The sequence below is a fragment of the Notamacropus eugenii genome, chromosome 5 (assembly GCF_028372415.1).
Source record: "Notamacropus eugenii isolate mMacEug1 chromosome 5, mMacEug1.pri_v2, whole genome shotgun sequence".
Lineage (NCBI taxonomy): Eukaryota > Metazoa > Chordata > Mammalia > Diprotodontia > Macropodidae > Notamacropus > Notamacropus eugenii.
In genome coordinates, this window is record NC_092876.1 from 336974278 (window position 1) to 336987609 (window position 13332).

The 13332-nt window shown below is 35.9% G+C and overlaps 1 protein-coding gene across 12 annotated transcripts in view; it reads left to right on the forward strand.

Annotated features, from left to right (window-relative positions):
- Window positions 1-13332, forward strand: part of LRCH3 (leucine rich repeats and calponin homology domain containing 3) — a 160681-nt gene that overhangs the window by 119568 nt on the left and 27781 nt on the right. For 7 of the 12 annotated variants that reach the window (XM_072613709.1, XM_072613704.1, XM_072613712.1 and 4 more), the window contains one exon: window positions 10020-10091. The exons of the other annotated variants lie outside the window; for them this stretch is intronic. In XM_072613709.1, coding sequence (XP_072469810.1) covers window positions 10020-10091 — 72 coding nt within the window. The remainder of the gene's footprint in view (window positions 1-10019; window positions 10092-13332) is intronic. 12 annotated transcript variants of the gene reach the window in all.

Here is a 13332-nt window from a genome sequence, read left to right on the forward strand (position 1 = left end):
AAACCCTAGAAACATCATTTTGCCCTTTAAAGTGCAAAGTATTTTACCAGACGTAAAGAAATTTTTACATTAGTTAAGTATTCTTTCAGTTTCTACAGTGTGCTGAACTATGCCCAAAGTGAATATAATGTGTTTCTTCCCTTCAAAAGTTATAATACGAGGGTGATCTACAGGTCTTAGTACAGTTTGAAGCTTAAAACTGCAGTAAGACTTTTGGGACATAATTTATATTTGAGGAGACAGAACTACCTTATCTACTTGGGGAGACAACCATTATGCATAAAACAACTAACTGTTAAACTTCTGATATTGGGTAAAAATGAAATAGGAATTAAAAGAAGGGAGAAATAAGTGTGGGCTGAATTAGTAGAAAGTTTTGTAGAGGGAGGTAGATTTTGAGTTGAATATTGAAGAATGATGAGGATTTAGAGAGATGGAGGAAGGAGAGCATTCCAGGAAAAGGAAAAACAGAAGTGGAAATGAGCAGTAGAACGTTTAGATGATAGTAAGGAGGCCTGCCTCACTGCAGCAGAAAGGACTTACTGGAAAGTAATGAGAAATAAGATTGAAGTATCCATTGGGACCCTATTATGTGCCTTGAGAGCCAAACAGGTTTTTGGATTTGATGTAGTAGGCAGAAGAGAAGCATTTTAAGTTTCCTAAATAAGAGAGTGATATCATAGTAATGTTATTTTAAGGCAACCTTTAATGGTATTCAAAATAAATTGGAAAAGAGAGCAGTGACCAATTCAATTAAACATGTATTAAGTACTTTATGTAAAGTCCCATAATGGGTGCCAGATATGCAAAGATAAAAATAAAATAGCCCTTTGCCTTAAAGAAGCTTGCATTTGGTGGGGCGGGGGGGCGCAAGGGGAACCGGATGCAGATTACAACATGTACAGGTAAGTAAATAGAAAGCAACATGAGGAGAAAGAAAATGCTAAGAAGTGACAGAATCAGGAAAAATGTCTCATGGAAGGTGACCTTGAAGGAAGATAAGGATTCTGAGAGGCAAGAATGAAGAGGGAACTTAGTGGAGCATGCTACTTTTGTAAATGCCCATGCTACTTTTGTAAATGCCCAGGGTAAGATATCATTTTAAATTGGTGAACAGCTAGTAGTTCAGTTTAGCAGCAATACAGTTGTTTTGCACTAGTAAGAACTCAAGGCTGAGAATTGACCAGACAAGAAAAGTGGAAGGATAATGGAGCAAGGGATTCCAGAACGGAGGACAGTGATCCTGCTTAACACTGAAAACTTTGAGTCCAAAGCAAAGAAGATGGATTGTAGAACAGCTTGGGACTGGTTTAGAACCTGTTGCAGTGATCTCTAGGTGTGGGAAAAGTACCTGAAGTAACATGGTAACATAGGAATTTAAGAGGAGAGATAAATGTAAGATCTCTTTTGAAAAATGGGATTTGATGACATTAAATGTCAGGTATGAAGGAGGAAGATAAACCACAGTGACATTCTAGCTTGTGTGACTAGTAGGAATGGAATACAAGCAGAAATGGAATAAATGGATGAGCTTACTGAAGGAGTTAGTATACAGAGAGAGGAAAAGGAGAAGCCTTGAGGGACCCACTCACAGGAAGTTTAAAAAAGAATGGTAGACAACAAAGGAAATGGAAAAAATACTGCCAGAGAAATAAGAGGAACTAGGAAAATGCAGTAATAGAGAATCATTGAATAATAAATCCAGAAAGGACCGTAAAAATAAAACATTTTAGGTTCTTGTTCTTATAAGTGATAGAACTGAGGCCTAGAGAGGTTGTGATTTCCCCATTGTTCTACAAGTAGTGTCATAATTAAGACTAGAATTCAGGTCTCCTGAATGTACATTTTAGTGCACATTTAATAATAATTAAAGACATTTATGTAACATTTCATAATTTATAAAATGATTTTCTTACAGCAACCCTGTAAAGTAGGTAGTGCAAATATTATCTTCCCCATTTTACAACTGAACCAGGGGAGATAGAAATTTCAGAAGATAATAATAATATTATCAAATGATGTCTGTATAGTATTGTAATATTTGCGATCTCATCTGAGATTATGAGTAATGATATAGAAGGTAGAATCAACCATACAATTCTGATTTTGCTTTTTTCCTTTTCCAAATAGAATGATATTTGAAATATATAGGAAAGAATAAAGTGGGTAATAAGTTTTAACAGACAGTATGAGACCAGTTAGTTCCTTTTGAATTCAGGACACCAGGGCAAAGGATGTGATTACTGAACTCTTCTGTCAGTAATCTTAAATCAGGTGAAGTGCCCCAAGGTTGGAATAAAGCATATGTCCTGATTTTCAAAAAAAGAGGAAGTAAACTGGATCTTGAGACAAGCTGAGTTTCTTTAAGTTTGTCTTGCTTAAATGGGTATACTTTACATACAGAGAGATAGGTGGTATACTGGATGAAGCTCTGGGTCTGGAGTCAAGGAGACCTGAATTCAAATCCAGCTTCAGATACTTACTAGTAGTTGTATAACCTTGGACAAGTCACTTAACCTTTGTCTGCCTCTGTTTTCCTGTCTGTAAAATGGGGATAATAATAACACCTACCTCATAGGGTCTTGGGGAAGATCAAATTCAATAATATTTGTAAAGCACTTAGCACACACTACGTTGTACGTAGTAAGTGCTTAATCGATGCTAGCAATTTTATCATCATCATCGTTACTACCTTACACTTATAAATTGTTATAGATTCCCCCCCCCCAATGCATTCTTTAATGCTATGTTTGAAAGCAAAATTGTGAAATTTAAAATTAAAAGGATGGTTAGCAAACAGTAAAAAAAAAAATAATAATAATAAAGGGGAATTCACAAAAAACCAGTATGACTTCATTAAAAACAAGTTGTGCTAGACTGGCCCCATTTTCTTTTTTGATAAGATTACTTGAATGTTACCGAGGAAATATTATAGATTAGTTCTACTAAACTTTAGCAGAATATTGGTCAAAGTCTCTTATGCTATTCTTATGGACAAGTGAGCTTTAGTGTAGATGACAGGTCAGTTAGGTAGACTTGGAACAGGCTTTTCCTACCTACCTTTCCATTTTGATTTCATGTTACTCTCACATACTTTGTTCTCCAGTCACATTTGCCTACTAACTTCCTATGCACAGTGTTCTATCCCCTTCCTCTGTGGGTTTGTACAAATGGTCTCCCATATCTAAAATAGTGTTCCTCCTTACTTCTACCTCAGAGAATCTCTGCCTTCTTATAAAGTAGAGTTCAGCCCTCAGCCTGTGTTCTCTGAGCTCAGCAGAGGAAGCCCCACTCAAATTCAACTTGTCTATTCTCAAGATCCAGGCAAGAGAGATGTTCCACTCTTGTGAAAATCATGCTGTGCCCACTGCTGCTTTTACCAGCATCTGTGAAACCCTGGAGCTCTGAGATAATAATAAGACCCCTTACATGAAGAAAGGTGTCTCAAAAGCAGTTGATCATATCAGTAAAACTATTGCTCCATCCCTGATAAGCAAGAAATTGAATGTTGTAGAGCATGAGGAGACTAGATGCTAGAGATGGATAGAACTGAGAATAAATTTTAATTTGGGGCAAATACCATATTGGAAGTATCTTGTATCTCTGGCTGTTTATAAGGCCAAAGCTGCTTAAGAAAAAACCTTACCACCACATTGCTGACCTTGCAGGCAAAATATTGAAGTCATTCTGCCACTTTCAGCCTTCTATGTGATCAGCAGTGACCCCCATGCTGGTAACAAGCTGGCAGTGCAGGAGTTCATGATTCTCCTTGTTGGAGCAGCAAAATTCCAGGAGGCTAGGCTTGTCGGAGCTGAGGTCTTCACTAACCTATAGAATTTAATTAAGTGGAAATATGGACAGGATGCCACCAGTGTAGGGATGAGGGTGGCTTTGCTTCTAACATTCTGAGAATAAAGAGACTCTGGAACTGCTAAAGAATGCCATTGTTGGATGTTGCTGCCTCTGGATTCTTCCATCCTGGGAAATAGGGACTTCAAGTCTTCTGATGACCCCAGCAGATATGACACCCTTACTATATTTGGGGACCCCTGTGAGACCTTCAGGGACTATACAATAGCATCTGTTGAAGATCCCTTTGACCAGGATGATTGGGAAGCTCGGAAGAATTTCACTACTACTTCAGGCATCCAGGTGGTAGGGGCTGATCTCATAGTGACTAATCCCAAGCACATTGAAACAGCCTGAAACTGCCTCCTGCTCAAAGTTAACCAAATTAGCTCCGTGCCCAGATCTCTCCAGGCATGCAAAGTGGCCCAATCTAATGAGTGGGGAGTAATGGTTTTCCATCGTTCTGGGGAGACTGAAGATATCTTCGTGGCAGACCTGGTATTAGATCTCTTCTCTGAGCAGATCAAGACCAGTGCCCCATGTCTCTCTGAGTGTCTGGCCAAGAATGATCAGATTCTCAGAACTGAGGAAGACCTGGGCAGCAAGGCTAATTTGCAGGAAGGAACTTCAGGAACCCTCAGGCTAAGTAAGCTCAGTGGCCAGGAGTGCTCCATAGCTGGTAAGCAGTAGTCATCTGAGTAGATGTCTGCTCCTTTCCTAAAAATGAGCAGATAGATGTATATCTAAATATACCAGATAGATGTATACGTGTATGTGTGTATACATACACACATACACATAATGCATACTTTTTTTTTTGCAGAAGCCTCTGCTACTTCACTCTTTTCATCTCCACCTTTCTATGATGTTCTCTGTTTTGTTAAAACTGTCTCATCTGAGACTCATCCAAGATTATACCTGCTTACCTAACATTCTGTTGGAAAGCCCTGCTTTGTAATCACTGTGACTTGGCTAGAATGACCTCCTACATATGTTGATATGTAGAGCCATACTCTTGTGGTTCGGTCCCTGACTTATCCACAGGCCAGATCCTTAGTGGTTTTTATGTGCAGAATAAAATATTTGGTAACCTCCTACCCCAAAAAAAAGTATAGTTCACATATCATCTTCTCCATGAGACCTTTCCTGATCCCCTCCAATTATCATTACTCTCCCTCTTAAAATTATTTTGTACATACATTAAATTTACTTGTTGGAGACCTCTCCCTTCCAACCCATACGTGATATAACAGGGATTGTGTATTGGATGATTGGATATTGGAAATTTCAGAGTCTTAAGGAACTTGGGTGGGGGGAAAAAATCACATCTCTATTTTCACTAACTTCCAACTGAAATTTAGCTTAAGAAATGAGATTACGTATCTACAGTGCTTTGCAAACTTTACAGCATTATATAAATGCTAGCTATTTTAATTAGCATTTTGAAAGGTAGAAGAGAAGAAACGAAGAAAAGAGATTTAAAATTCTAGAGAGGGATGAGATAATTATGTGACCAACATCTTGAGATGAAATAGATTGAGATTGGTTTTGAAAAGGAAGAGAAACCTTTTCTTCTGAGACTGGTGAAAAGGATGAGAGAACAGATATGACCTACTGATGTGTTAGGAATTTACACTGGATTATCCTAGTCTTCTCCATAATCTGAGGTTGGGTTCTCCTCTAGAGAAGGATGTTGTGAGGAGAATTAAGTAAACAAAGAAGGGATTTGTAATATGTTTGGGATAAATTATAGCTGAACTAAGGGGACAGAGAGAAATAAAAGTATTGCAATAAAGTGTGCTAACATTACCATCACTTGGAGGGGGCGGTTACTATTCTGCTAACAGTAATAATAATAATTCTCTGAGATAATAATAAAAATAAAAGATATCTTTTTCTCCAGAAGCATACTTGCTGATACTGAAATTAGCCTAGGTTTCAAAGCAAGACCCAATGTTAATCAAATAATATGTGTTTGTAGGAAGAAACACATCTGACTTATTTAGCATGTTTTCATGACTTTTTAACACAGGAAATGCTGAACCTGGGCCTCCAGTCACTGTTTCTAATCAGATATGGAGGCATTGAACCTTAGGAATATAGGAAGTTTTATTGATTTTCTTTTTTAAAGTAATGGTGCAGCTTAATGTAGATCAAGTGATCATTAAATAATTCTGCAAAGAGCTGCTACTTTATAGAAATTAAAACTTTTCTCTTTTTTTCTCATTCTGTTTCTTGTACTTTCACCTTTTCCAGTCTTTTAATTTTCTTGCATTGATGAAACTGGAGATACTTCAGCTTGGAGAAAAGGAGATTTAGGGTGAGGACTTGGTTGTTGCCTTGAAGAATCTGAAAGGCTGTTAGGTAGAAGTCAGTTTGGTGCCATTTGATTATAGCAAGGCGAACTAGGAGCAATGAATGGAAACTGATTTTGGCTCCATGTAATGAAAAACTTTAAAATTATAGTGAAAAAAGTGAAATGGGTTGCCAGGGTAAAGAATGACTAAAGATTCTCAAGTGAATCATTTTCAGGGATGTTGTAGAGAAATTCTTGTCAAAGTAAGGTGAACAGAGTTTCCTTACTTCTGACATTTTGTGATTCCTTGCATGATCATCCCTCATCCTTGAAATATGCAGACAGAGGCTAAAGGACATTCTCTCAGTGATATATGAAAAGGGGACTCTGGCATTGTGAGGAAGGTTAGACTTGACTAGTAAGGGGCCTTCAAACTTAAGGATGCTTTGATTTCATGATAGGAGTGGCCTGTGAAGTGGTATAAACAAATCTTCATACAACAGTATAGAATATGAGTTGGGTCTTGGAGGATTTTGATAAGTAAAAGTGAAGGGGTTGGATAAGTGGCATAAGGTAAAGCACAGAATCAAGAAAGCCTCAGGGTTTGTACTGAAGCATAATGATTGAATAAGATCTTGAACATCAATCGCGTTAAGGTGTTTGGATTTTGTCTTATAGGCAATAGAATTCTACGACTGGTTTTGAACAGAGAGGCACTATGTCATAATAGATAGAGTTATGGGTTCTGGTCATTTCCCTGACACCTTGACCCTGGACAGATCACTTCTCAGTGTCCCAGGCACTGTGTTGCATAGCTGGTACTGACTCTCAAGAGGGAACGTATACATTGAGAATTCCCTATAGTATTGTACCAATGGAATCATAAGTCCTTTTTTTGTTGTTTGTTTTTTAAATATAATGAGAGGCTTTTCTGCATAGTGGCTAGAAAGTTGACCTCATTGTCAGGTAGACCTGGATTCAAGCCCTAACTAATCCACACACTGTGTGACTTTGGCCAGGTAATTACTACTCCGTGCCCCTGGCACGGAATGGTCTTTAAAACCATCCATTACAAAGCAGTTGTTGATCTGCATTGTTATAGGGAATTTCCTTACTGGAAGTTGCCCATACTAATAAAATCACAAGTCTGTACTCAAAATATATAATCAGTATTTTTTTTTTTAAGAAAGAGTAATCTATTAGAGTAGAAAATAGTAAAGCTCTATTTGGTGGCTCACCAAAGAACCTCTTGTCAGGAAAACAATGTATGATTCTTGCTACAAATAAAGTTACATTTTTGCCTAGTAAAATTAACATCTAGAAATAGTAGCTAGCACTTAAATAGAAGTATTACATTATTTATCCTAGAATAGTTATCTATAAAAGAAATTTACTTAGCTTTTCAGTGATACTGTTGGAGACTGCATTTGTGAATTCTAGAACAGATCTATTTCTACCTACTTAGTTTTCTAGTGTTTGGGCAATAGCAGATAGTTCGGTTTGACAGAAGAGTAGTTCCAGCATGTAGCTGTAGCATACAGCCCCTCTAAGATTTATAAGCACAAAGACTTCAGCTGCTCTTTTGAAACCTGTACTCTGGTCGGTCTGGACTACTTACCATTCCAAATGCACACTACACTCCGGGTTCCATATATCACTTGGTATTTTAATGCACTTTTGTTGCTTAGGCTTTCATACAGCAATTTTTTTTCTCTCTACATCTTTTCCTCATGCCATTCTCTCTGCCTAGAATGTCCTCTCCTCTTATCACCAGCTGTTAAATTCTATTTCTTCCTTAAGAACTTGCTCAAATGTCCAGTCCTCCTTGAGGTCTTCCTTGATTACCTCAATTAAAAATGATTCTTCTTTCTCTAGAATACTTAGTTATACCATTTATGGAAATTATTTTTTGTTGTAGATATTTGTGTAATAGCTAAGAATGTAGTGGTCATAACATTAGGAGCTATGTTCTTTATGTTGTGCCTTACATGTAAACACTCTGATATCTTTTGATTGAATCGATTAAAAAAATGTATGTTTGATTGTCAAGTGGCATTTTAAACCCAGAGCCAGGCATACATTCTTCTCAGCATCTCATTTTGGACCAGTATTTTCAGGTTAATGTATAGAATACCTTTGCATCCTGATAATAGCTTCCACCTGCAGAAGGAAGCACTTTAGTAGTCTCATTCATAAAAAATGTCAAATTATAAATTAATTATTCTGCCATCACATTTGATATCATAATCACTGATCCTCTCTATCAGTCATTCCCCCTTGAAAACTGTTACTTTGCAACTTTGTGTCAACATCTTAATGTAATGCATGGACCCCATTCACTTTCCCTTCTCTCTCTTTTTTCTTCTTTTATCCTTGACCTTGACTTCATGCCTTTCTTTGTGTATACAATTGGCATTAATGCCAGTATAAATGAAAGGAGCTCTAGGATGCTTGAAACAGATGAAGTGCATGCTGTTGGTGGTGGTGGTTTAGCATTATTTCCTCTTTCCTATTACCTGCTCCCCTACTTCATTAGTTTGTTTTGTTTTACATTTATTTCCTGAATTAAAAATATATTGAGCATGATCTAATGTTTTGTGAAGGAAAGAGATTATTTTGGCTGTGTGATAGAGCTGATAGAGTCCCTTTAATTAAAAACATAGAGTTATTTTGTTGTTCACCTAAATATTTTGAACGAGAGACAATAAATAGTCTCACTTTCTTCTCTCCCTCTGAGGATGTAAAAGGGCACAAGTACATTTAGCTGTCCCATTTAGATTACTAGTGCACTTAGAATACTAGGTCTGTGCTTGAGGGTGGCTGTCTGAAATGTATAATCCTAGTTTTAGATATTTTTTATTGAAATTTACCTAAGTTCATCATCTTAAAATTTATTATTTAGACTAATATCCACGCACTGCAATCTCTATAAACATCCTGTCTCCAATTTCAAATCACATTTTTGAAATGTTTTTTATATACATTATTATAGCTGAAATTTGAACATGTTCCTGTCACTCAATATCTTTAGCTGTTCCTATCCATCAGAAATACTCGTCAATTGATAATAATAGAGTGTGAATTTTAAATGTTTTTCTCTTCAGTGACTAATGAATAATTTTCAGTTCAAATGTTTTGAAGTTATATAGCAAAATGCCTCCTTCATTGTGTTTATGTTGTGTGTGTGTGTGTGTGTGTGCGCGCGCGCACCCCCATGTTCCCCTATTTCTGGGATTCCTGGCACACTCTTTGTATGCCTTTTAAAATCATTTTACTTTAACATAAGAAACTGGTCAAGTAATAGCATGTAATAGCATATGTAGTTTTATCATTCCGGTAAGCAAAGATTGCCTGACTTGTTGCAGAATCATTCATGTGCTACCTGCTCACGTAGCATCATGTCTTTATTAGATTCAAATACAATTTACTTTGAACTGAATTTTTACTTAATAATTTTTTGTGTGCCACTTATACTATTCAGCTAAAATTAGCTTTTAGATTAAATCCTTTTCTTTCATGTGATTTTGGTGTAGTATATATCAGTGAACAAATTTCCACAGTTGTTATCTTAAAAACTATTATGTTCTTCTCTATGTTTCTGTTCATATGATAAAATGTTTTTCATGAAACTCAGTTCAGGTTTGTTAAATACTGAAGTGTAGTAGAATTAGGAAGATAGTATGTTAAATACAGTGGAAATTTTTCTTTAATATTGAGTTTGGTTTGGTTTGTTAACAAATACTGTCTTCCTACCCTATCAGCGTCTAAATAAAACGTAAGAATATGCAAATAACTTCTTCTTTTCTAGTCTTGCTTATTTTACTAACATAAATGCTGCCTTCTTTTTATTTTTCTTTGCCTTTTTGGAATTCAGTCGATGTCAGGGTTGACTCAAGTGGGCTGTGCTACTACCCTGCCTCATTCCTCTGCCTTCAGACCTCTCAAGGTATCTTGTTACTATATTTCACTAGAAAATGAGGGTGGGAAATATATGTTGTTTTTTACATCTGTCCTAAGTTTTCCAGTGCATTAGTCCAGTAACAGTTTCTGATTATGCTTAATTTCTTTGCTTCTTTTAAAGTTTTTATTGATATTTTCTGCTTCTTATATCATCATAGTTATCCTAAAAATTCCTCCTCTCCCCCCTTCAGAGAGCCATGCCAGATGACAGAGTATTTTTTTAGAGGAGGTAGGGGAAGGCAACACATCTGATTGATACCTTGAATAAGTTTGGAAATATGTGCAATGTGCAACCCCTATGAAGTTCCCACCTCCATGAAGGGGTAGGTGAGAGGATGTCCTCTCATCTCTTTTTATTCGAATCTTCTTGATCTTTATGATTTTGTTACATTTACTTTTGTGTGTGTAGCTGTTTTTTCCATTTACATTGTTAAGATTTAATTTCCAATTAATATTTTGCTGCTTTTTTCAGTCTTTTCATATTCCAAATATACTTGGTGGCTACACTAATTCTGTTGGTGTAGAGTTTTTCAAATGACATCTGATTGTCTTTTAAATAGAATCTTTTGTCATCAGTAATTTTGTTGCTTTTGGTAAAAATACAAAATCAGATTAAAACTAATAACATCATATTTTACATTTTAAAATAGATCACTTTATGACACTTCCCAAAACCTAACAATACCAGAATTTTCCACTGAAATACTAATCCTATACAGAAAAAAAGGAATTAAGGGGTTATCTATTCTATGCCCTACTGCCAGTCAAAATTGCAGCCAATTACAGAAAGATAATAATCTGTTTTTAAAGAACTGCAGGGCAGGCAATTCTGCACATTTTGTCAGTTATATTATATTATATTATATTATATTATATTATATATTGTATTAATGGTTAATAAACTTTATTTTGAAAAAATTAGTATTAACCCAATTAAGTCTGTCATGGTACAGTTTAAGTCCATTTCTGCTTGTTATATTCTTGGTTTGTTCATAAAATCATGTTTGGCATATTAAGAAATATGAAGCCCTGGAAAAATAAAGGAAATCCCCCCTTTTTTCATTTTAAAGTAATTTTTATTATTTCTTTCTAGCATTAAGTTTAATCAATACCTCCTTAGTTAACCAGTATTCTACATAAATTAATTCTCATTCTTTCGATGTGTTGATCAGATCCTCTTTGGAGAATTTATGGAAACACATTGACAGAAATCAAGGCATGGATGGTTTTATATTAGTGGAAGAATTCCTACCCATTGATAAGTTAACAGATATACTGTGGGATAAAGCAGTCCTGTTTCCAGTTTAATTGCCCCTCTGTGCTCCAAAACAGAACCTTAGAATCATAAAATCCTAGCTTTGGAAGAGACCTCTGAGATCATATTATCTCAAGCTATTAGCTGAAGCTTTCGAGCCCTTCTGCAGCATCCCTGACAAAGATCATCCATCCTTAATTTGAAAACCTCTTGAGGCAGCTTATTCATTATTTGAACACATCTAGTTGAAAAAAATTATTTTTTATATTGAGTCAAAATTTGCCTTCCTACAGTTTTGCCATATGGGGCCAAGTAAATTCATCAAATATTTATTAAAGGCTTAATATGTGCATTGTACTGTGCTAGGTGATGAGGATAGAAAGACAAAAACAAAATAGTTTCTGCCCTCAGGGGGCTTAAATTCTACTGGGAGGTATAGAACAACTAAGTAAATACAAAGTCATTTCAAGACGAAGAGAGTACTAATAACCTAGGAGGCTCTAAGAAGATCACGTGTGGTAGGAGATATCCAACCTTTGCTTTCTATGAAATCTGATCTTCCATATGCAGCCTTTTAGATACAGACACTAATACTGAAAGAGGTAACCACAAATATTAATAACTATCCTGGCTATTTTCCCATCTCTTTTGTTGCTGTTCAGTCATTTTTCAGTCATGAGTGATTCTACGTTACCCCATTTGGGGTTTTCTTGGCAAAGATACTGGAGTGGTTTGCCATTTCCTTCTCCAGCTCACTGTACAGATGAAGAAACTGAGACAAACAGGGTCACACAGCTAGTAAGTGTCAGAGGCCAGATTTGAACACAGGAAAAATAAGTCTTCCTGACTCCAGGCCTAGCATTCTCTCCACTATACCACCTAGCTACCCCATCTCTACAAACTCTTTATGAAAATAATTTATAAGGTTTTCTAGGGCATTCTTGATAAAGTTAAAAGAGACTGAAATAGGCAGACTTTCACAAACAGAGTTCTGTAGCAGACCACATCTTCATGGTCAGTCACACAGTTGACTGAAAGGTGAAAAAAAGTTCATGATCTTGCTATCTTTATTGTTTGTTGATTATAAAAAAGCATTTGGTGCAAAAGACCAAAACCCTACCTTAAATAAGGTGTTCCAATAAGATGTCTCTCATGCATGCATTAAAACCTTAAAATATTCCTTAAAATTTATAACATCACAGGTAACTATTTGAAGACTCTCCAAATCATAAAACAGGAATATATATGTATATGTGTATATATATATACACATATATGTAGGTATACACACATGTATATACACATGTATACCACGTGTATATGCACACATATACCTACATATACACCTAAAGATTTTTGCTACTCTTATGAAGGATGTCCAATACAGAGTCTGTTATCTAAAAGGATTCCATACATGGTGATATGCTCCAGATGCTTCTCTTTGTAAATGATATTGTGCTAATTACATCAAACCATGGTACATTGGTAGAATTCCTTAAAAGTTTGGCCTAACTGAACATATAAAAAAATTGAATTAAAAAATGCCTCTTGTCCAGGTTTTTTATCACACTAAATGAACAACTCTTAGAATGAGATTATAGAAAGAGAAGTAGACTTTAGTACAGAAGTAGACTATATTGCATTTTAGAAATTGGACAATGTTTATTAATGACCCCAAGCTTCTCCCTGATTTAAAGGCTCATCCCTCTAATGTCAGTATTCTTCTAATAATACTGTATGGCTGCAAGTCATAGAATACCATAGTCTCTGTCTGATGAATTAAGGTTGAGAGTCACTGAAAAGGCAGGAGACAGATGTTTGGTGGGTAGGCTATAGAAAATTATCAGGAAATAATTACTCAAAAAAAGTGTTATCTGTAATCATCACCTGCATTTCATTTCTTCCCACTCATTTCTGTCCTTTACTGATTTCAAGTCTGATTTCAAGTCCTACCTTCAGCAGAAACAGTTCT